Here is a 24,613-nt window from a genome sequence, read left to right as displayed (position 1 = left end):
GCATTGTTACAGTGGCGTAGTCGGCAGGATCTGTGCACAGCTGATTGCTTTGATGTACTGGTAGTGATTTTAAGTGAGTGTTAAGTGTGGTGGCTGGAGAACAGATAAAGGGGTTACAGGTTTGTTATTTTCTGTTTGCTTATTTTGGGTAAGGGAAGTAGGGACAGAAAAGGAAGCAAAATAAATAAAATTGAAGATCAGAAGAAGCTAGAACTATACAAGTTGCTGGAACTATACAAGTAGTCACTAAGGGTCCTCAAAGCGCTTAAAAATATTAATGGAGACTCACATTACCCTGTAAGGTACATACTGTGTCACTTTATAGATAGAGAAATGAAGGGTTAAGAGGAGGATCATATTAATTTTCACTGAGGTGAACAGGAGTTGAATCAGGCCCCAGGTAGCTAGGTCAAGGACATAGGAATGACCAAGGCACAAAAACAAAGCAAGATTATTAACCCTCAGTCCCCTGCTCTAATTGCTACAAAGTTCTTCACATTTATTTATAGCATAAAACCGTTGTCACTGATCTATTGCAACACAACAATCCATTTTTGTTTTCACATAAAGTTATAAGATGTAACTTGCAGTAACAGAGCAGTATCATTATGAATACCAGGGAAACTTTCTGCTGTCCAATTACAGCCAAACCTGATCCCTTTGCACCACCTGAGCAGCATGAAGGGTTTGGATCATAATGGAGAACCTGGTCCAGCATGTGCAAAGCTCTTTGTTATCAACATCAGGCACTTTTTATAGTACCACTGTTTTTAGTTGTGCTACAATGATGGACCTTTGACCATACGGCTGACAAAATGTCTTTGGTCTCAGACAGTTAAATTAAAGCCCCAAACTCTAGACATGGAGCCAATCCTAGTGGTTGGAGAAAAATAAAGTTAACCAAATATGCAGGATGAAATCCTAGCTCCATTGAAATCAATGACAAAACTCCCAATCATTTCAACAGGGCCAAGATTTTACCCTTGATTCCTGGTACTGCCAAGCAACTAATGAATTGTAACTAGAGTAACTGTTAGAAGACATCTTAACTCCGGAATTTTACACACACAGGTCACTCATGTATGTGGCTTCTGCCTGGGGAAGTGAAAAATGGAAGGGAAAAAAGATTAGAAGAGACTTCCTTTTCACTGATCCCTGGGACTAACAGACCTTTACTTCTAAGGAAACTTGATTTTGTTAAATTTCTTTTTTATTATTCTAATTCCAAAACATTACATGTGGGGGAAAGAACATCCAACTGTTCTGTTTTCTGGAATTATTACAAACGATTAAATTTTTAATTTAGAAGGGTCTTTTTCAAAATAAGTCTAATAACAGTAGTTACTAACTGAGCTGTATTGAAGGACAATTCACAAACAAAACTGTCTTTTTGTATGGACCCACCAAAAACCTATTCTAATGAAAGTATAGTATAAATAATCATAAAGGACAATTTGTCTCAGTCCATCAAACTTTTCATTTGAAAGAGTTGTTGTATAAAGAAATATTTCCTCTTGATAACTCAACTAGTGACCATTCTTAGGTGTAAGACTCCCTTCAAATAATATAGACTTTTGTTTGTTTTTTTTTAAAGCTTGTATTTCTTGAAACAAAATGCAACATGGCATCTCTTGAAATAGTTCAGCATCAAGAAGCCACACTATAGCTGAAGAGCTATACTTAAATTACTAACCTCACGTAGAAACTTTACACATTTTCTAGAATAATTAAGACTTACTACTGCCAGCTTTAAAGACCTGATTATATAATTACAGTGCCATTGGTTGGCTTCTTTCAGGCTGAGTGCACTTAACTCCAGACAACTCCTCATTAGAGCTGTATTTTTAGAGGCTTTTCTCAGGGAGCTCTGATAGTTATGCAGTAAAGAATTTTTCACAGTTTCTGGGTTTTAGTTCTGGCAGTAACATAACTACATATGAGACTTATGGTAAGAATGAGATATGTATGCATCATGTTAATATCTCAGAGCAGAAGAAAATCAATCATGCATCACATTTTGACAATATATGAATGTTGATTTAGAAAATATTATTAAATGTAAATGGCAAAACTAAGAATCCATAAACATCAGCCCCTTGCTGATATATATTAACTAATGAATGTCGTGAGGAAAAAAATTAATAATTACTGTCATACTTCAAAATAGACCATGCGCTAACCCTCAAGTTGTCCCAAATGCTTATAGACAATATTCTATCATATTCATTTGACTAGCAAGGTGAAAAACTTCTGGTAGTTTAAGGATCAATAAACTCAGGCAACCCATTTGTGAGTTCATCATCTGAATTCAATATGTAAATTAATTGGAGCAGAAGCACATTCTCTCTTTGCCTTATGTTTTTCGGGTTCATCCTAGGCCATGGGATTGTGCCATTGATGTCTGAGTCCTCTGATGTTAACATGCATCACTGCAGATAGTGCTACATAATGTAACACACAAGGCCTAATGCAGCAAGAGTACAACCATAGGCACTAACTGAAGGGAAGGTGAGCAGTGGTCCCAGAGAATGAGACAAGGCTGAAGAGAAAATTACCATAATTAAGATGGTTAATAGTGAATACAGAATTAGGTAGCAGCTGCTCAAAATGTGATGGTGGAATCAGGTAGCTGAGGTCTACAGCAGACTTACAGGATCCTAAAATAAAGACTTCATGTGTTTGTAATGGAAAAATTTGGGGGCATCTGAGGCACAAATGCCTCACTTCATGTAATTTTTGGAATGGGCTTTGTGCATTACCATGGAAAGAGCATTGATATAGAATGCTACAGAACCCATAACAGAGATTAATTGAGATCATAAAAATACCATATTTAAACCTTGGACTTGTGCTTCAGTACACAGAGTGAAAGAAACTAAATATTACTATGAACCATCTTTGGAAATAATGTTTTCCAATAGAATATTGTTACAGGGCATACTGGCCTTTTAAGGGCTGGCCTGTATATCCCTGCTCCAAGTAGAATTCAAGGAGGATCCCTGAGGGACCCTGGGAATTGTGTAGGTTGTTTCAAGGAACACTGGGAAGGCATTCCAGAGAACATAAAGAGAAACTGCAGGGATGAGGCAAGACTGGGTATGGGGCATTGTGATAGCATTCAATTGGTATTTCTCTGAGCATGAGCCTGGAAGGAACTGGAAAAGCTCAAGGAATAGGCCAGACTGATAAGACTTTGGAAAGGAGTCTTGGAAGGCTGTGCTAAAGTAGCCTGGAAAGTTACCAGGAGGAAGACTTTTTTTTTTTTTTTTTTTTAAAGGGCAATGGAAATTACTTTTTTAAACAGTGAAGTGGGTGATCTTTGGGTGGAGTGCGTACAAGCCCTTTGTGGCTTAGGGCCCCAGGGCTCCTCAACAGCTCTAGTGACAGGTGGAAACCTCCTAGACGCAGGAGTGAAGAATCTGTCAGCCTGGCACCCAGAAGAAAAAGAACAAGGAACTGTGGAACCTGCCGAAGGGCAAAGGTCAACTAGCACAGCCCTACATCAGTACAGGTTAAGGCTGTAGCCCAGGGACAGCCAAGGACATATTTTGCTGTTGTATTTGGGACCAGAATGGGAGGACATCTGCTTTACTCAGAAGCCCAAAGCACTAAAATCACCAACTAACTAAACAGAAAGGGGAGACTGAGACACGTGTGAACAGATTTCAAATGAGGTAAGACAAGATTTAACATACTATAAATAAATACTGGATAAAACAATTTGGTGAAAAGCATAATCATCAATAATAAGTAAAATAAATTGTGATTGAACAACCATATTTCACAGAGTTATGAGCAAACAAATTAAATGCTCTGGGGCATGTTGCACATTCAGGACAGCCCATGTGAAAGAAAGAGGAAACCTTTATAAGCGATTCTCTCTCCACACACACAGACATTTAAAAGTCTAACCTTATTTGGTAGAATAGTTGCAGTATATCTGAGATAATAGGAAAAGCCCACAGTATGTACTTGATGAAGTTATTTTGGCAAAATATGATCTTTTTCTACAAGAAAAACCTAGTAAAGAACTGATAACAAAAAGGACATACAGTTATAGCTGTTAATAATCCAAATAAGTTACTCACGCAGGTGGACTATCTCCACAGTATTTCCCAATTCTTTTAGCATCATTGATTTCCCCACCATTAAATACTGCCACAAAATCATATCTGCAGTAGTTATCTCTCTCCACATCAAACTTCTCAAACTTTAACTCTATGACCTGCAGGAAAAACATATCTAATTAAGGCTTTTTACAGTAAGATAACAAGGAGCACTAATAAAACTAACATCAGTGTGCCTTATTCACTTTGCTGTCAATCGATGAAAATTGTTTAATGTGTCTGCTTATTCAAGCAATTAGCTGTCTTCAATATATGAATACAAAGGTTTGTCCTAAGAACCACTATCTGTACGGAAGGGGGTAACAGTAAAGGGCTCTAGGAATAGAGTTCCTCACCTAAATCCTGATTTAATTGACAGGACTGCTACTAAAAAAAAAAAAAGCCATGTGCTAGAGAAGGAATATATTTTATTTTTAGGGGAGTTTGTGAACAGACTATGATTCCAGCGATAAGACAGATCTGTGCCTCTGTATTCTGGCTGGTTCTCTTTATACTATATTTGTCTGACTATGTTCTAACCCAGTAATTAACAGCAGAGTCAGTCAGTGATTGACAGGTGTGAGTTCAACCCCAAAGCTGCAAGTAGGCAGAAGACCCGTTGTAGCATATGTGGATCTTACTATGCTGAAGAATTACTTTAATAAAATAAATCAAAATAGTATATTTAGTATATTTAATATATATGATAGTATATTTCAGGGATTTAGTTATGTAGATGTACCAAGAAATGAATCCATATTCAACTAGATAGCAATTTAGTTGCTCAGTAACTGAGTGGAATGCAGTATCAAGTTGCGCTGTGTACTTAGGTTCTTATATTGGACCCATCAAACACCTTTCAGCAATATGTAAATGTAGAGTTGATTCCAACGAGCCATCCTTTAATGATGCATGTGCTATTTGAAAAAAAACAGTGAAGCAGAGATCTAAAATATGGGGATTACTTGCTGTTATTTATCTGCTGGAGGATCTCTACTACTACAATCTGTCCTTTTTGACCAAGGGGATAAAAGTATGAAGATTGTCTTGACTATTCAAGGTTTTCCTTTGTTTTTGTTTTTTTCCACTGGACCCTCACTGGTGTTGCTCAAGTGGCTGCTTCTTTTTCATGGTCTTCTGGTTCACAGTCTCGGTTGGCTGCAGCTGGGAGCGGGGCAAATGGAGTTAAAAGGAAAATGGGGGAGCATACAGAACAAGGACACTGGCTTGGATGGTGGGGAGAGAGAGAGGTACTAGAGGAAACAAAACAGAGACATAAGAAGGATAAGGGGAAGAGAGTAATTGGGCAAGGAAAGGGGGATAGTAAACAAGGTAGCAAATAGTGAGCAGAGCAAATGGAGGAGGAGAAAAAAGGACAAAAACAGAAGACAGAAAACTAATGGTGAGGGAATAAAAACAAAACGTATGTATGCAGGAAAGCAACAGAATGTCTAGTCTGCTTCTCTGTGTTATATATGGACATCTTGCTGTTCAGTCAGAAAGTCTAATGATGAAATGGAAGGAGAGAAGAGGCCACTATAGAGGAGAACCTATTTACTGAGTTCAACAAAACAACTATTGGTCTAAATTAGAGCATGGCTTGCCTTAATGGTCATATGCTGATTTGGAAGGGAAATGAATGTGGCTTGATTGAGTCCTTGTCTAATAAAAAGGTAGAAACCCTATCTATATAGAAAATATGCCCAGTGGAATGGTGAATCTTTAAATGGCTTGTTTTTAGTGTAGAACACCTTCACATTCGCTAGCCAAAAGGAAAACTGGTGAATAATACAAAACTTGATTTTGTGGGTGAGAAAAAGCTCTTGACTCATTGGAAATTATACAGCACTGAGAGAAGCACTACGGAAATCTATAGAAAATGTCATTTGGACGCTTAAAACATTCCTGGGGACAGGATCTCAAGAATAAGAATACAAAAGGAAAATCCTGTCGTAAGTTTTCATTACAAGCTTGTAGAAAGTTTTCAAGCCACCTGGAGATAAATGGGAAGCATTAAAGTAATCTGCAATTTACAGATAATATTGTTAAAAATCACTGCCAAGCTATAGATTGCTAAATGACCTGTACATGGCAAGCAAGGAATGTGGATTAAAGATCAATACAGGAAAGACTAAGCTGACTTACAGCCTCTAGTTCAAGGGGGAAAAACCTTAGTAAATGGAAAAAAATTAGAGATCTGAAGAATACATTTATTAGGGACAGCTTTTTCATTTGGAAGATTATGGTCATGTGTTGAAGATTAACAGGAAAGTCTGGGTGGCATGTAAAAGAATTTTGGGGAGCTACCATAGTTATGAAAACTAACCTATCAAACATGCCTTAGTCATTGTGTATTCCCTGACATGATACAGATTACTGAGCAGAAACCGGGGCAACAACAAAAAAAGATGAAGTATAAAGAAGTATCAAAGTAACTAGTATAAATTGCCAACCTACATGTTAACTTTTGTGGGTAACTGTTAAAAGAGATACCAAAGCTCACCTGATTCTTTGGGGCTACAATATGCCACGAGCAAGTGACTCCTGCTGGGTAATCTCGATCTGGCCAATTAGGAGTTTTGAAGGACCCAGAAGGCTTGTCTAGTCGTCCACCACAGTACTGATCCCCTAGAAATACAAAACATAACATACTGACCAAAAGCACGGGGCATATGTGTAATGCATTTAATACAGCTGTTCCACTACAGCCAAATTCCCAACTCCTGTGTGTAGCCAAAGGAAATAAGCTTTTGTGTAGGAGTTCTCAGATGGGATCCAAAGAAAATCCTCTCAGCCTGAAGTTCTTCCTCTGCAGGTACATGTAGCTGAAGATACAGCTCACTTGACCCTTTTCTTAAGAACCACTGCACAGCAATACTCCACAGGGTGTAAGGGGTTTTAGAGACCACTGTATAGCCTCCCTGCAGCCACACCAATTTGTACAACATAACCCTGCTAGTTCCACTGCATTTAGGGCCTCCATGCCCATGGGGAGGATTTTGTCCATAGTAAAGAAACTCAAAACTGTTTGTGACTGGTCTCTTTACTTTGTAGAGACTTTAACATATTCTATAATTTTTCTGTAAGATCCATGATAGCAGTGTATTAAGATTAATTTTGCTGACAAAAGATTCTCCCTTGTCCCAAGACTATAAAATTAAAACTATTTTCCCCCCATGGCAAAACTGAGGGTGAGAGAAAAGCTTAGGAATTGGCATCTGTGCCTAAGAGGAGTCAATATCCATGACTGAAAATGAAAAGAAAAAAAACTTTCTAACAACAAAAATGAAGACTTATTTTTTTAAAGTGACAGACTAGGGCTTCATTTCTCCTCCTCCCAGCCCTAAAATAATAAAACTTATACCAAATACTGTGAATACATTATCCTTGACTATAACACAAGTGTGCAGCTTCTTCATTATTGAATCCTTTCAGTACCAAGGATGCAGGGTTCTGGATGTTATAACTTTCAAAGAAGTAGGAAACCTTACTTTAACTTTCAAAGTACCTTTGGCCTCAACGTCTAAGTACATTCTATAAAAGACAAGATAATGTTTGCAGTGGTGGCGCCAGGCGTAAGTAGACTTAGCAGTTGCTTAGGGCTCTCATTGAGTATTATCCTTAAAATGCCATTCATATTATTTAACATGGATTTTTTAACAAGTATATTAACATGTGATGTGTTGGTATTTTTTTGGTTTGTGGAAATAATGCAATTAGTATTTTTAGGGGATGCGTGAAGGGTAAGGTGTGACCCCAGAAATATTCCTGTTTAGGGCCCCTGATGGGCTAGCACAGCCTCTGAATGTTTGCCTTTAATATTTGCATAGTTGTAAAATACCTCTTTCATTTGGCTCTGCTGCAGAAAACATAGCAATGAATCCATTTCCCGCTGTGTTTGCATCTGAAATCATTTGTACCAACATCTTATTGCCATTAGCCACAAGGGCACCTGGTTTGAAAGTACCACAGAACCTGCCCAGGCGTTGTCCATTGGCATGACCATTGTAAACATCCACAAAGTCATATCTGCACAAGTTGTCACTTTCCAAGTCTATGTATCTAAAAGACAGAACTACCACCTTTCCTTCAGGCACCTGTAGAGGGGAGAGAGTAATGTATCTTAACAACAACATCATCATCATCATCACATGACTAGCTGCTCTGGTGCTCTGCATAACTGTTGTTTGTGTTTTCAATTGTGTATATTTCCCCAACTTACCAATCAAATTCTTCATTCAAGTACAGATGATGTTGAACAGATAATACGGAATGCTCCCTCTCTGTTCCCAGCTCCATCCCTTTCTGTTGCAGCATTCCCTTCCTGTTGCATAGCATCCTCTCTTCAAAATAGTGCTTTGACAAATGTTAATAACTGCTATTCAATATCACATCCCAACTCAACTGCAACTCTAAGGCCCAAGCACATCCTCTGCCAGTGATGTCACATCCACCTTTGAACTCATCAATGGAGAGCTAACCAACTGGTTAATGTCAGGGCCATTTTTTTAAATATGAACCAGCCAATCAATTTTGAATTTAGTTCACTTGCCCCTCTCATCCTGGTTATCTGTGGCATTCAAGAGTTTATAATAAAGCTATTCAATTTGGGGGATTTTATATTTTCTGATCACTTTTAGTAGAAATTTAATAAACACAATATCAATGTAGAAAAGAAAAAGGGAAATTTTATGGCTAAAACTGCATAGCTAAAATTAATAACTAGATGGAACCCATTTAGTTCCATGGATGTAGTGGAAATACTTGTTTTGATAAAGAATATGTAAAACTACAAGTTTGGATACAGAGTTCAAGCAAGCCATTAGTATGCAATGATGATAAGAGAGACTTTGGTATTAAGGGTCTAGACACAAGTTACATTTTAAATTACTTTTTGGTTAAGGGTAACACTGTATTCTTGGAACACTAAGGCCTAATGCTGTTTTGCTGCTTTAACAAAAAGCATCTAAAAAAACTGTGGTTAAATGGAGAATATATTTGGATAGAAATAATTACATGTTTAAAGCAGAGATGGGGAAGCTTTTTAAAAATGCTCAAAGTGATCTCAATTCAAAAGTCAGTGCACTTATCCACAAAGAAAAAACATATATATTTTTTGAAACCCAAAGAATTTACCATCTAAATCTGAGACATGTCATGAGTGATGGTGACAAACAGTAGGAATTGTATGTGCAATAATGTTATACAGTTATGCAGGTTAGGCATGTCCATATCTGTTAAGGTTTTGGGTTTTGTAAGAGCTATGGAAAAATAAGTTGTGAGTATTTTTGAATCACTTCATTGTGGATACTGTGAAAGGGGTGAGTTCTCGAGAGATTTAACAGGGGGAGACAGTAGGGAGGATGGTTGCTCGAACAAAAGAGTATTCCATGTGCTCAGGAGTTCTAAACTTGAAAGGTTTTGGGGCCTAAGCCTGCAAGCTCTTACTACGAGAAGTAGTAACACTGACCGGGCACCTGTTTAACAAAGACCATATAACAGTTTGGGACAGAAAGTGAAGAATATCCTGAAAACCTGAAAAGGGAACATAGATAGGCAGAATGTAATTACCAGGACTGTGTTCATGGACTAGTATAGTTGGTAACCAATTAAAAAACATTACCAACCATTACTGCACTATGTTGCCTGAGATGCCACCATTATTTCCTGTTTTAAATATTTAACACACAACCAAAGTATGACTAGTAAAGCTCATACATGAGCCACTTTAAACCAATAAATAAAGTTCCTGAAACTTCTCCATATCTATGTGACTATTTTTAAAATCCAGACTTTTATTAGCAAAAATAAGTGATATAGACTATAATGAGACTGAAGTATTTTCTTTAGCCATGGAACAGGCTAGTACAGGCAGCAGTAGTGCCAATATTTCCCAACTCTGATAAAGGGGTGAGAGGATATACTTCCTGTAAGTCCATTCAGTCCTTGGAATCTCTGCTGGTTCTTCCAGGAAAGACAACAGTTTTGATTATTGTTTTTGTGGTATGACCATCTATCTGTTCATTGTAAACTGTACAAAGAGTACCAATTTCCAAACTGATTTCAAAGTGATCTGATGATAACATTAACCTGGGTTGGAGCTGAATCAATGACCCAAAGGTATAAGATTAAATATTCTGTTACCACTCCCCTTAAAACTTTACCTACTGTAAAGTAGCATTATTGGTCACTGTCATAGTATTAAAATATACCATACAATAAATAAGCTAATATATATAGATAGTATACAACCAAGAATTGTGAAACATAAAATAGAGGAAAAAATATTTATTGTGTTTCTAGGAAGTTTGTCTTCTCTGAGAACAGAAAAGAGGAATCTTGCAGACAAAACTGAGGTGGGTAAATTACAGCCTGCCATTTTAAACCTTTAAATTTACTTAGAAGTTATCTCTCTTAATCCCTGTTCACATTTTTCTTGCAAAAATGATGTTCACTACTGTTACCAAACTCATCCAAAGTACAATAGTTATGTTTTAGAAAAAATGTAAAGCAAGTCACCAGGTCAAACTAATGTGCTTCTGAAATAACCAGGCTTTAGTGGGTAGTGAGGGGAAGAAATCCACAGATCTGCTTAATCAGTTTGAAGCAAATAAGCGCACACACTGCAAACCACTTTGTATAAGCTGTATGACCTCTAGAACCACTGCCACTTTATTGAAAACATTGTAACTGGAGAACTAGAGAAGTTTTCAACAGCAACAAATAAGTTAATTAGAAATATAACCAGCAAAACATATTCTCTGGAAACTTACAGAAAAAGGACAGCACAGGCAGGACATCGAGAAAAGCTCTAGTGATAAGAATAATAATTTTTCCTTGCTAATACAAATTAGCTTGTCAACTGTATTACACAAAGGTAAACTACAATTAAATTAGTTGACGGAACATTGTCAAATCTTGGGCTGCTGAGATTAGTGGCACTGAAACTGGAAGAACAGCATTTATGCCACTTCATGCTGTTCTTCTGACTTACTGCCTTTAAAGTAAAACAATAAACATACTAAATGTTTTAAAATCAGTAAGTGAATTCAGTAGGTCTTTAAGGAAATGTATTTAAAGCTTACAGTTTCTTTAATAACCTGATTATCCTGTAGCATCATATTTTGATTCTAATAGTTTAAATATGTACTGTCTTTACACTAATTTAATATATATTTTGATTAAGGTCTTGGAAAGTAAGGTCTTGAGGAGTCGTACCTGCAAAGTAAACATAACTCTTAAAACGTCACTAAAATGGAGTGGCTGAAACTACAGGGAATGTTACTGCACTTTTGGCTAGACAGCATCCTGACTAGTTTTGATACTAAAGTTAAGATAGGGGGAGGGAGGACGGAGTATGGTGAAAGGCAAGCTTCCATACCACAACATAGGATACAGCATCAAAGGGCACTGTTCACTCATTACAGAAGAATTCTCAGGGGGGGGATGGGGAGGGGAGGGAGAGGTTTAGAATACTGTATGATTAGTGTTCAGGTGTTTTATCAAATACTTGTTCAGCTGCAAACATTATGCTGAAGTGTCATTAAGGGTGTATTTTAAAGCCTCAAATGCAAACAAATTAAGAGCTGTGGATGAAAGTCTAGATTGGCACATCAACTTTAAATTGTACTATTTTGCACAAAAAGAGTAGAGGCAAACCACCACTACTGTATTTAAGATGGGAAGGTCAGCCTGGGCTTTTATCTGTTGCTGAGTAATTCATTACTTTTCTTTGTATACGTATATTTAAAGAACAAAAGAACCTATAATACAAGCTTATAAAACTTCCTACATAGGACCTAATACTATACAATAGACTTCTGTCCTGAGTAAGCCCTGTGTAGCTGGCAATTCCTTAGCCCACAGCAAGCCAAGATAACCAAGAGAAAGCTTGCCTCCTGCAGAAGCCCCAAAACAATGTCTAACAAAACTCTGTAGTACCAAGCTGTGGTGTTGCCTGGCTGGGTTAATGCTCAGGCAGATAAATTCTCCGCAGAAATTTGGGCAGATCCTCAGAAGGTATAAATTGTTATAGCTCCATTGAAGTTAGTGGAATGATGACAATTTACACCCTTCGAGTCAGATCCTCAATCTTGTATTGGGAAATCTAAATTCCTACAGCTCTAGAACTCTTGGTAACCTCTTGGCATGCCACAGGGAAGGGGGTGACACATGGGTCTGCCCGGCTTAAACAAATGAACTGTGTGTTTTGGTGTATCAGAGATTAGAACCTGTAACAAAACAACAAGTGGAACAAGTGGAAGTTTTGAAAGAGAAAGACCTTCATTTTAAATCAGTCTCCTAAATAACCTGAATTTCTATCATTTTAATTTTAGAACAGAAGTACTTGTGGCACCTTAGAGACTAACAAATTTATCTGAGCATAAGCCTTCGCGGGCTACAGCCCACTTCTTCGGATGCATAGAATGGAACATATAGTGAGGAGATATATATATATATATATATATACATATACAGAGAGCATGAAAAGGTGGGAGTTGTCTTACCAACTCTGAGAGGCCAATTAAGTAAGAGGAAAAAACTTTTGAAGTGATAATCAAGATAGCCTAGTACAGACAGTTTGATGAGAAGTGTGAGAATACTTACATGGGGAGATAGATTCAATGTTTGTAATGGCTCAGCCATTCCCAGTCTCTATTCAAGCCTAAGTTGAGGTCTGTTGCACTAAATACACAGAAAGGCTATATACTCCTATTAGTGAACATACATGCCTCTCTAGCAGAAAAAGGAGAATATATCCCTAAACATTTTTAGGGCAAGTTGTTTATGGTGTGCACTGTTCTAAAAACATCAGTATTTAGACTGTAAGCACTTTGATGCAGGGACATTCTTATTTTATATATATATAGCACCTAGCACAGAAAGGTCCCTGGATGTTTTTGTGCCATCACTAAGAGAAACTTGTCTCTTCCTAATACTATGCATAGTTTGCTCTAACTTAAAACAGAGCCTATTCGCAAGTATACCTCTTCCTGCTTTTTGGGAAAGTTCTTGGTATGTCTTGCTCTTCCATATTATTTACTACAGTGTTGGGAGCAGAGAGAAAGGGAGTTGTTTGTGCACCAGAGCCTTAAATGCCAAGTTTTAAACTTGACTTAAATGATTTTGGCTGAATAATAAACCTTTCCAAAACAGGGTTTAATAATAAAAATGCTGAGTGTTTAGCCATAGTGGTGCTATGGATCACTAGAACACCCTTTCCACTATTATTAATGTCAAGACTTAAAAAAATTATCAGATGTCTGCTAGCCAGGAGATTAAACCGTTAGCCAGTATTAATATGAAAGGTATATTGGAATGAGGAAGTAATGCAATGAAAGGAAGCCTAAATTCTGTGCCCACTTCCTTCCTGTCCCCTCCTCTCCAGCTGCTGATCTTTTCCCCCACCCGAAGCAATGCAGCAGTGCATATTTGGAAGGATAATTTCACAACCATACAAACTAGATGCTTTTGAGAGCTAAAGTCTAGAGAAACTGACTTAAGCACCTCTGCTCATAAGGGCAAGTTTCCAATTCCACTGATCAGTGTATTTTTTGAACCCTGCTTATTTCAGAAAACTTGTTCTGCAATCCAGCTACTGAACCTATAAAAACATCACCTTGTATGACTGTGACAGTCTTGACTATTATTTTTACATATTGAGCATGCTGGATTTTATAAGAACTGCATGGTTTGCCAAAAAGACACAGGACAGCCATACAACTTTTCAGACTATTCAGCATAACTGTGTGGGGTGATGACCAAGAAGGGATTATACAATATTAAAAGCAAATGTATGTGATATAGTGAGTGACACTATGCAAGTTACTACAGGAGAGGAAACAAGAGTAAAGATGATTTCTTAGCAGCAGCAGCACCAACCGAAGGTTTCTGAATAGTCTCCCAAAGCTGCAATACAAGTGTTGGCACGTGCTGCACACTTCTAGCTCTCAGAATACAGCAGTTGTTTCTGTTAACCAGCATCTTTAAATAACAGAAACTTAATTGGGCTTGTGTCTCTTCCAGCTTTAGCAAAGTAACTCTGGAAGACTTCAGCAGATATAATAATAATAATAAAATACTTATCTGTTATGTAGCACTCTTTATCAGTAGCTCTCAAAGAGCTTTACAAAAGAAGGTATCATTATCCCCAATTTACAGATGTGAAAACTGAGGCACAGAGGTGAAATAACTTGCCCAAGGTCACCCAGCATACCAGTGCCATAGCCAGGAATAAAACTCAGGTCTCCTGAGCTACAATCCAGTGCTCTATCTGTTAGGTCACACTGTATCACTTTATAAAACGTTAAACAGGTAATATAATATAAAGGAATTTTACTTCCAAATTGCTTGCCCTACCTCAATTAATTTTGGATTTCTCGTAAAGAAGATGGCATTCTCTGGTTGAGAAAACACTTCCATGCCTCTGATAACCCACACAAAAGCAAAACAATAGCTGTTCAAGTTTTGAAGACTTGAGACAGATTCTCCTGCAAGTTCCACATTGCTACCATGGACTGGCAAAAGGTGCTCTAGTATCAGATACTAGTTGAGGAGGCCTTTACAAGGTAACTAAGGAGATGTCTTTGCTACATCTTGGGCTCCTGGTTGGGTATTACCTCCACGTCCCTCCCAGCCACACAAACAACTCTCTTACCAGAGTTTGGTGGTATTTAAACCTGGGCTAGCTGGCCTGACTGGACTTAGGTGCCACTTTCACTTGGGCTGGTAACCCGCCCACTTTCCAGTGAGGATGCAAGCTAACTCATTGGAGTGTGGATAGTCCTCCAATGCCTTCCTACAATTCCCTGCTGCGAGCCCAATTCACTGTGAAAAAATCAGTGTCTCAGCTTACTGCAGCTCAAAGAACCATTGGATGTGTCCCCAGAAGTTCTAGCAATGCACATGTGGGGGAAAAAGAACAGGAGTACTTGTGGCACCTTAGAGACTAACAAATTTATTTGATCATAAACTTTCGTGGGCTACAGCCCACTTCATCGGATGCATAGAATGGAACATATGGCAAGCAGATATAAGTATATACATGTATGCAGAGTCAGGATGAGCTCTACCCTGACATCTGGTGGTGAATTGTGGCGAGTGTGGAAAAGAACTTCAGGGGCTGGTCTTGTTCACATAGGCACACCCACCCCACCCAGCATGAGCCCACAGCTGCCCAAATGGTCACTTTGGCTGCTGTGGGATCCCCAGTTTCTCTGTTATTGGGGCAGGAAGAATAAAATGTTGTTACCCTGATTATGTGAATCAAGGCCAGTGGAACTGTCTTATGACAGAGGGACTCACCATCAACTAAGTAGCACTCGCTAGACAAGGGACATGAGTTCCAAAACCCAGTGAATCAAGAGAGACTGGGGATAAGTATATGTACCTGATGGTATGGCCCCTTTTGAGAGCCTGAAACACCAATTGCACCACCTCCTCTCTCCACTGTTGAATAGCAGAACTAATTTTGATTCCATTAAAGGTCTAGTTACAGGCTGCTGTGCTGAATTCACTTTGGGTCAATGGTGCACCAGCACTGGGGCTCCCCTACCACAAGCAGAAATCACTAAGAGCTGAAATCACTAAAGAGTGGAGCTCAGAGTACTGTGTTAACTAGTGGGGGAGCCTGAAGATATATTGCTAAGCAGCTGGCAGAGCTGACCAGTTTGCGGGATGGTTGGAGCGGCCCATGGGACGGCGAGTGGCGTGAAGCAGTGCAGAGCAGAGCAGTTTGTGGGATGGCGGGAGCGGCTCACGGGACGGCTGGTGGAGTGGAACGGCTCGTGGTGAAGACTGCAGCAGAACCCCATGGAGAGGCAGGGAAGTCGGCTTTGGACCATGTAAGGTGCCCCTTAACACCCCGTGTGCCCCTTTCTTCCCCCATTTCTACCCAGCTGGGAGTGTGTGTAGAACTTTGCAGATAAACTTTTGAACTCTGGGGCTGCACTGACCAGGGACAGAGACTTGGGTTATTGGATTTTGGGGATTTTGGAGTGATCTTTTGGGTGGTTGGACTTAAGACCCTGAGGGAAAATGGACACTGCCAAACTAGCTTGGGGGTGGGTCTTTTGCTCATGGTTTGTGTTATGAATCCTGTTTGTGATGTTTCCCCAACATAATGCCGCATTGTTTCCCTCCTTTATTAAAAGGATTTTGCTACACTTAGACTCTGTGCTTGCGAGAGGGGAAGTATTGCCTCCTTAAGGCGCCTGGGGGGTGGTATGTTATTGTCCCAGGTCACTGGGTGGGGGTTTGAGCCAGTTTTGCATTGCATTATTGAAACGGAACCGCTGGATACTGAACCTGGCCCTTGTTGCTGCCAGCTCAGGTGGGCAGAAGGGTTACATACACATACAGAGAACATGAAAAAGTGGGAGTTCCCCTAGCCCTAAGAGGCTAATTAATTAAGATAAGCTATTGTCAGCAGGAAAAAAAAAAACTTTTGTAGTGATAATCAAGATAGCCCATTTAAGACAGTTTGACAAGAAGGTGTGAGGATACTTAACATGTGGAAATAGATTCAATGTGTGCAATGGCTCAGCCATTCCCAGTCTCTATTTAAGACTAAATTGATAGTATCTAGTTTGCATATTAATTCAAGTTCAGCAGTTTCTCATTGGAGTCTATTTTTGAAGGTTTTCTTGTACAAAATTGCCACCTTTAAATCTGTTACTGAGTGGCCAGAGAGGCTGAAGTGTTCTCCTACTGGTTTTTGAATGTTATGATTCCCCTGATGTCAGATTTGTGTCCATTTATTCTTTTGCGTAGAGACTGTCCAGTTTGGCCAATGTACATGGCAGAGGGGCATTGCTGGCACATGTTGGCATATATCACATTGGTAGATGTGCAGGTGAACGAGCCCCTGATGGGGTAGCTGTTGTGGTTAGGTCCTATGATGGTGTCCCTGCGTGGACAAAATTGGCATCGGGCTTTGTTGCAAGGATAGGTTCCTGGGTTAGTGTTTTTGTTCTGTGGTTGCTGGTGAGTATTTGCTTCAGGTTGGAGGGCTGTCTGTAAGCAAGGACAGGTCTGTCTCCCAAGATCTGTGAGAGTGAGGGATCATCTTTCAGGATAGGTTGTAGATCTTTGATGATGCGCTGGAGAGGTTTTAGTTAACTAGCAGGGAAGAATTAGTAGAGGAAGAAAATGTGGATGGGACCCTGGGAGGCAGTGGCCATGAGATGGTCAAGTTCAGGATCCTGACAAAAGGAAGAAAGGAGAGCAGCAGAATATGGACCCTGGGCTTCAGAAAAGCCGACTTTGGCTCCCTCCGGGAACTAATGGGCAGGATCCCCTGGGAGAATAACAGGAGGGGAAAAGGAGTCCAGGAGAGCTGGTTGTATTTTAAAGAATCCTTATTGAGGTTGCAGGAACAAACCATCCCGATGTGTAGAAACAATAGTAAATATGGCAGGCAACCAGCTTGGCTTAACAGTGAAATCCTTGCCGACCTTAAACACAAAGAAGAAGCTTACAAGAAGTGGAAGCTTGGACAAATGACCAGGGAGGAGTATAAAAATATTGCTCAGGCATGCAGGAGTGAAATCAGGAAGGCCAAATCACAATTGGAGTTGCAGCCAGCAAGGGATGTTAAGAGTAACAAGAAGGGTTTTTACAAGTATGTTAACAACAAGAAGATGGTCAGGGAAAGTGTGGGCCCCTTACTGAATGGGGGAGGCAACTTAGTGACAGAGGATGTGGAAAAAGCTAATGTACTCAATGCTTTTTTTGCCTCTGTCTTCATGAACAAAGTCAGCTCCCAGACTACTGCACTGGGCAGCACAGTATGGGGAGAAGGTGACCAGCCCTCTGTGGAGAAAGAAGTGGTTTGGGACTATTTAGAAAATCTGGACGAGCACAAGTCCATGGGGCCGGATGCACTGCATCTGAGGGTGCTAACCAAATTGGTTATGTGATTGCAGAGCCATTGGCCATTATCTTTGAAAACTCATGGCAAGCGGGGGATGTCCCAGATGACTGGATAAAGGCTAATGGAGTGCCCATCTTTAAAAAAGGGAAGGAGGAGGATCTGGGGAACTACAGGCTAGTCAGCCTCACCTCAGTCCCTGGAAAAATCATGGAACAGGTCCTCAAGGAATCATTTTGAAGCACTTTGAGGAGAGGAAAATGATCAGAACTGTCAGCATGGATTCACCAGTGGCAAGTCATGCCTGACTAACCTAATTGCTTTCTATGATGAGATAACTGGCTCTGTGGATGAGGGGAAAGCAGTGATCATGTTATTTCTTGACTTTAGCAAAGTTTTTGATACAGTCTCCCACAGTACTCTTGACAGCAAGTTAAAGAAGTATGGGCTGGATGAATGAACTATAAGGTGGATAGAAAGATGGCTAGATTACCGGGCTCAACGGGTAGTGATCAATGGTTCCATGTCTAGTTGGCAGTGGGTATCAAGTGGAGAGGGGGTCCTGGGACTGGTTCAGTTCAATATCTTCATTAATGATTTGGAGGATGGCATGGACTGCACCCTCAGCAAGTTTGCAAATGACACTAAACTGGGAGGAGTGGCAGATATGCTGGAGAGTAGGGATAGGATACAGAGTGACCTAGACAAATTAGAGGATTGGACCAAAAGAAATCTGAGGTTCAGCAAGGACAAGTGCAAAGTCCTGCACTTAGGATGGAAGAATCCCATGCACGGCTACAGACTAGGGACCAAGTGGCTAGGCAGCAGTTCTGCAGAAAAGGACCTAGGGGTTACAGTGGACGAGAAGCTGGATATGAATCAACAGTATGCTCTTGTTGCCAAGAAGACTAACGGCATTTTGGTCTGTATAAGTAGGAGCATTGCCAGCAGATCGAGGGACATGATCATTCCCCTCTATTTGGCATTGGTGAGACCTCATCTGGAGTACTGTGTGTCCAGTTTTGGGCCCCACACTACAAGAAGGATGTGGAAAAACTGGAAAGAGTCAAGCAGAGGGCAACAAAAATTATTAGGGGGCTGGAGCACATGATTTATGAGGAAAGGTTGAGGGAACTGCAATTATTTAGTCTGCAGAAGAGAAGAATGAGGGGAAATTTGATAGCTGCTTTCAACTACCTGAAAGGGGGTTCCAAAGAGAATGGATCTAGACTATTCTCAGTGGTAGCAGATGACAAAACAAGGAGTAATGGTCTCAAGTTGCAGTGGCGGAGGTTTAGGTTGGATATTAGGAAAAACTTTTTCACTAGGAGGTTGGTGAAGCACAGGAAGGGGTTACCTAGGGAGGTGGTGGAATCTCCTTCCTTAGAGGTTTATAAGGCCTGGCTTGACAAAGCCCTGGCTGGGATGATTTAGTTGGGGATTGGTCCTGCTTTGAGCAGGGTGTTGGATTAGATGACCCAGAGGTCCCCTCCAACCCTGATATTCTATGATTCAATGTGGTTGCTCACATGCAGGCTAAGCTAATCAGGATGCTCAGAAGCAGTTGCCAATTGCTCAGATGAACTCTGCAATGAAAACATACCATAGGGATACTTCTTAAATAAAATCAGTTCTAGTTTTTTTTTCTGATTTAGTTATAAGGAATAGAACTACCCACAAGACTCTTCAGTGTATACTTCCTAGCAATCATTTGTAATCTAAGTCTTTTATAAAAACTTTACTTTTGTCATTTTTCAATATCATCATCTTCTTCTTCAATATGATGTTTCAAATTTATGAAGAACTGTTTTCAAAATTATTTCATACCAACTGCTATTGAAAATCAGCTTTGTTGTTGCTACTCTTGTCTTACAGTCTTATATTACTTCAAATAGAGTTTTTGCCAGCCAATCAGATGTCAGGGTAACCAGTAATCACTAGTAAATGTTAAAAAAGCAATTGAGTCTCTTCAGACAGTGAGAAACAAGTTTATAAATGAAAATGGAGCATACTTCAGATTGTTCTTTTCTAGAAGAAGTTGGGCACTGATTAAAGTCAGCACAAAAAGCTGTTCTCCACCCTAATCCAAATGCAGCATAATAAAAATATTAAATCTACATCATTTGTTTGCTCTGACAGTAATTTTAAAACAACTGTCACAAGATCATGGTCTCCTAGTTGCATCAGTGTCTCTATAGCAGCAAGGCTGTATTATTCTGTGATGTCCTATTTTACTACCACTATTTATTCTTTCTTTAGTGGCAACTTTAAAAGAGAATTTTCAGAGCACTCATTTCTCTCCTTGACTGGAGCCCATATACTAGTCCTGACCCCAGAGAAACTCTCCACTGATGTTAATGGGAGTTGTGCATGTAGCCAGAGGGCAGTGTGTGGCTTTAAGTATCTCTTTGGTAGCATAATTTGTCATCATCATACCTGTGGAAAAGTAAAAGGGGCTTAGTTAAAGCCTCCTTATGAAGTCCCTGGTTTATAACATGTCCAGCACTGAAGGGGCAGCAAAGAATCCTGTGGCACCTTATAGACTAACAGACGTTTTGGAGCATGAGCTTTCGTGGGTGAATACCCACTTCCTCAGATGCATGCATGCTCCAAAACGTCTGTTAGTCTATAAGGTGCCACAGGATTCTTTGCTGCTTTTACAGATCCAGACTAACACGGCTACCCCTCTGATACTCAGCACTGAAGGGATATTCAGTTCTGGCCATTCAGTTTAATAGTGTTTGCTCACTTATTAGCATCATTCATGGATATAATGTGGCTGCTCTGCAAACTCATTTCAGTGTCAAGTATCTTATAATGTACATCTCTCTTACTATGTTTTTTAATTTGGGGTATATATTTAAGTTGAACCTCTATTATAGTGTCTTTCAAAAGTTTCCATGCAGCTTTCCAGGATTTCACTTTTGGCACTGTACCTAACGTAACCCTAAAAAATGTCCCAGACAGCTGAAATATGTAAGTCCAACAACTCATTATCAGAGGCATCTGTCACCTAATATAAAATGTTGGCATTATAAAACAGGTAGCTCTTCATTATTTTCAGAAGTGTTTTTGTGATATTAGAAAGTCTTACTGTGATTTTCCAAGTACATTTGCTGTTTGGAGGGTAAACTCCAGGGAATCCTTCACTCCCAATAAACCCTGACTCTCCAGACAGAATTCCTCCACATGTAAAAGCAGGCCTGGGAATAAAAAAATACTGCTTAGTTTAGAAATATATTCCATCAACACTTTCTATAATACTGAAGATGGAAAGACTATTAATCTGTGTAGAGCTAAAATGTTGATACAAAAATCTACAGCAACTTTAAATAAATGATTGAATAACATTAGCAGATATTTAAATTATAATATAGTACATCTTTTAATGCCCAAAATGAGGTGTGGCTAGAATTGATAGCTCAGCCCTTACAAATTTTAGATATAGTGCTGCATGCTGTTATACTTGCACAGTTTGTTCAAGCTTCGCCCTGTTCATAGTAAACAAAATAGGAGGGGGAAATACCATAACAAATTAATATTTCTATAAAAAGCACACTTTTCCAGCAGGTAAGTCAATAGAGAATGTAAAGTTAGGTTCCTCCCCACCACCCCATTATTCTCACTCTATTAAAATGACAGTTTATCACAGAATTCTAAAGCAAGCCATCTCATGTTTTTTTTCTATACTGAGAATACCAGGACCCATAATTCTCCATCAATGCAACTCCTGTTTGCATCACAGCATCTATCTGGAGCTGCACTGGTGGGAATTATAGATCCTAATTTTGCCTAATGGTGTTGATGGGTAATTAGGCCCTGGTTCAGCAAAGCATGCTTAAGTAAGCACATCTTTCATGCTCAAGTACTTTGCCATGGCTGTAAAACTCCTTGAGATCGCTGAAAAGGTGATATGTAGCAATGCAAAAATCAGTATTAAAAGACGACAAGAATGTGGCAAACAGCCATGGTGGTGGGCGTTGTTTTTCTTCCCATGAATCCAGTGCTGGCAAGTTTATTCATCCAAGAAATTATATAACAGGATGTTTGTTTTTAATTTCAATATCCCCCAAAATAAAATAAAAATCCCTTTGAAAGTATAACCAGAATCTTTTTATCCCCTTCGAATTAAATACAAGTAACTGAGGTGGTTGGGCTTTTTTTTGTACATACCAAGAAATGCTAGCATGTGTTACAAGAAAAGGGTACTGTTTCTGTGCTCCTTGTTTCTCTTTCATTAGAGGAAAGTAGAACAGAGGAGATCCTAACTACTCTTCACACTTTGTAATTTGCACAAATAATGCTGATCTTAATGCCCCACTCTTCAGCAAGCATTTAACAGCAAGTTGCTGGGGTGATGTCTCATCAAGATTTTATTATGTATACTGCACAATATTTACTGGTATAGGTCAAGTGTTAATTAACTTGACCAATGTAATTAGATTCTACTCAAGGCTTTGATCCTGCAGTCAGAACTGCCTGCACGGATCCTGGGTGCCCTGCCAGGGGTATAAATGAAAAAAAAACAAATCTTGTGATGTAGTATCCCTGCTTTTTCCTGTTCTTGTCCACTCGTTAATTTGCAATGTTCATTTGTTGCAATAGGCCTTTCAGTCATTCGTGTGAATTTCCAGACGTTTTACTCTCGCTTGTTAATAGCAGAATGGGTTGATTTAGATGGGGACCCTTTAAGGTTAGTGCCCTGGACATTTGTCCATTTGACTCTACCCTCTGCACAGGCTTATCCCCTCCCGGTGTAGCACATGCCAAAGACAGCCTCAGAGCCCAGCTTTCCCCCAGCCAGGAGTGGGGGGCAGGGGCTCCGGCTCTTTCCTTCTCTGACTGACACCTCTGTCCTCCTGCCTCACAGTCGCCCTGGACATAGCCAGCGAGCCCAGCCGCCCCCGCGCACCGTTGGCGCCGTTCTGTGGAGAACAAGATGTTCCTTCCTTCTAGGCAAAGAAGGGGCTGCAGCGCGCGCACCCACCCCTCCCGGGGCACCAGGCGAGGCGCCTGCCGCTCCTTGCCCCAGCGCGGCCGCCGCAACCGGACTGGGAGCAGCAGAGAGGCTGGCGGGGGAGGCGCCAGCAGGGGCACAAGCGCGGGGCGGTGCCTCAGCGCCCCCTGTGCCCTTGCCTAGGTGCCTCGAGCGCCTGCAAGGCTCGGACCCGGAGGCGCGAGAGCGGGAGCCGCAGCCGTAAGGGCAGGCGGCGGCAGTATGCGGGGTCGGGAGGCAGCGGCAGGGGGCAGAGCTCAGCGTGGCCCGAGTGGCAAAGCAGCGGCTGGAGGGGGCGCCCCCACGAGCCCGGCGGCGCTGGCCCGACGCGCCGTTACCTCTGTTGCGGCGGCTGCTGGCGGGAGAGCTGAGCGGCGGCCAGCAGGAGCCCCAGGCCCCAGGAGCACGCGGCTGGCCTCATCGCAGGCGCCCCGGCTCGCCTGTGCGGAGCGGCGGCTCTCGTGTGGGGGCTTTTAAAGGCAGGTTGCAGGCTCGGCAGCCTCTCCGCGCGGTCCCCCTGGAGGAGTTTCCCTGGCATCGCGCCGCTCCGCCTGAATATCCCGGTTGTTCTTCCAGGCGAGGGGAGGAGGGAAGAGGCTTCCCCAGCCCAGAGCTCGCCCCCACCCCCTTTCGCCCCGTGCTTGGAAAACTTCCCTCGCAGCCCGGGGGCAGGAGTCAGCTGCCCAGAGACTCGAGCAGGAACATGCCGCTCAGAGCCTCTGCAGCCCGGGCTGCGGCTGCTCCCTGGCGCGTGTCTTGGGCTGGCGCGGGGTCCAGCGGCGGTCAGCGGGCGGGGGGGGGGGGCGGAGGTTACTGGGGGGTGTCAAAGGCGAAGATCACCACAGAGCCCTGCCTGGGCCAAGTGTGAAGCCCCGTCCGGGCAACACAAAGCACAGAGCCACTGCTCAAGCGGCTGTAAACATCTAGCTCGGGTGGGGAGTGTTTGTTTAACCGCTAGTCCCGCTCCTTGGGCTTTTTCATTAGTAGCAGCGAAACTGTGACTTTGTGATTCCTCCTTTTCCTCGGGAGCGGTCCTGACAGTTCCGTCGTTTCAGGGACAGCGGTTCTTTTTTCACAAGAAACTTTTACATGTCGGATCGCAGCTGGGGGATGGGGAAAATCCCCCCCCATCCTTCGAAAACTCAGTTACTGTATTGGCAAAGGGGCAATGATTTCATATAGTGAAGGAGGAATGTGTATTTAAGTTCAGCTCTCAAATTTCACGTAATTTGTAACTGTCATGTTCAGTTATGTGGGGCCTGGGGAACTGATCAATCTTACAGTCCTCAACAGAAAATGAGTCTGTGCCCTGCACAGTCCTGAGAATAATCCTACATACTATTTACTGTGCACGCAGATAGACTGCACTAGTACCTGGACATGCACAAGAAGCCTGAATTAATTTACATGCTCAGGAATGGTTTAAAAACCTACTAATTGTCTCAGAGAAATGACTAATTACACCATGTTTGTAATGCCGGGTTTTGCATTTCATAATGTGGCACACCACACCAGTTTTGTTTGTATGGAACACAGATAAACTCAGTGTCATCATCTGTACAATTAGGTACAGCTTTGTCAATATTTGTAAAATACTAGTACTGCTTTCAAAAAAGTATTCTTTAAAATTCAAAAGTAAAT

The 24,613-nt window shown here is 41.0% G+C and overlaps 1 protein-coding gene across 1 annotated transcript in view; it reads right to left on the bottom strand.

Moving 5' to 3' along the window:
• The window catches only part of PCOLCE2 (procollagen C-endopeptidase enhancer 2), a 41,426-nt gene extending 17,774 nt beyond the window's left edge, over positions 1-23,652 (bottom strand). The window contains exons 1-5 of the mRNA XM_030576345.1: positions 23,311-23,652; positions 21,071-21,179; positions 7,948-8,203; positions 6,610-6,734; positions 4,089-4,225 (exon numbers count right to left, since the gene is read on the bottom strand). Coding sequence (XP_030432205.1) covers positions 4,089-4,225; positions 6,610-6,734; positions 7,948-8,203; positions 21,071-21,179; positions 23,311-23,510 — 827 coding nt within the window. The 5' untranslated portion in view covers positions 23,511-23,652. The remainder of the gene's footprint in view (positions 1-4,088; positions 4,226-6,609; positions 6,735-7,947; positions 8,204-21,070; positions 21,180-23,310) is intronic.
• Between the last annotated feature and the right edge of the window lie 961 nt (positions 23,653-24,613).

Source organism: Gopherus evgoodei, chromosome 9 (assembly GCF_007399415.2).
Source record: "Gopherus evgoodei ecotype Sinaloan lineage chromosome 9, rGopEvg1_v1.p, whole genome shotgun sequence".
Classification (NCBI taxonomy): Eukaryota; Metazoa; Chordata; order Testudines; family Testudinidae; genus Gopherus; species Gopherus evgoodei.
This window is presented reverse-complemented; position numbering and strand designations above follow the sequence as displayed.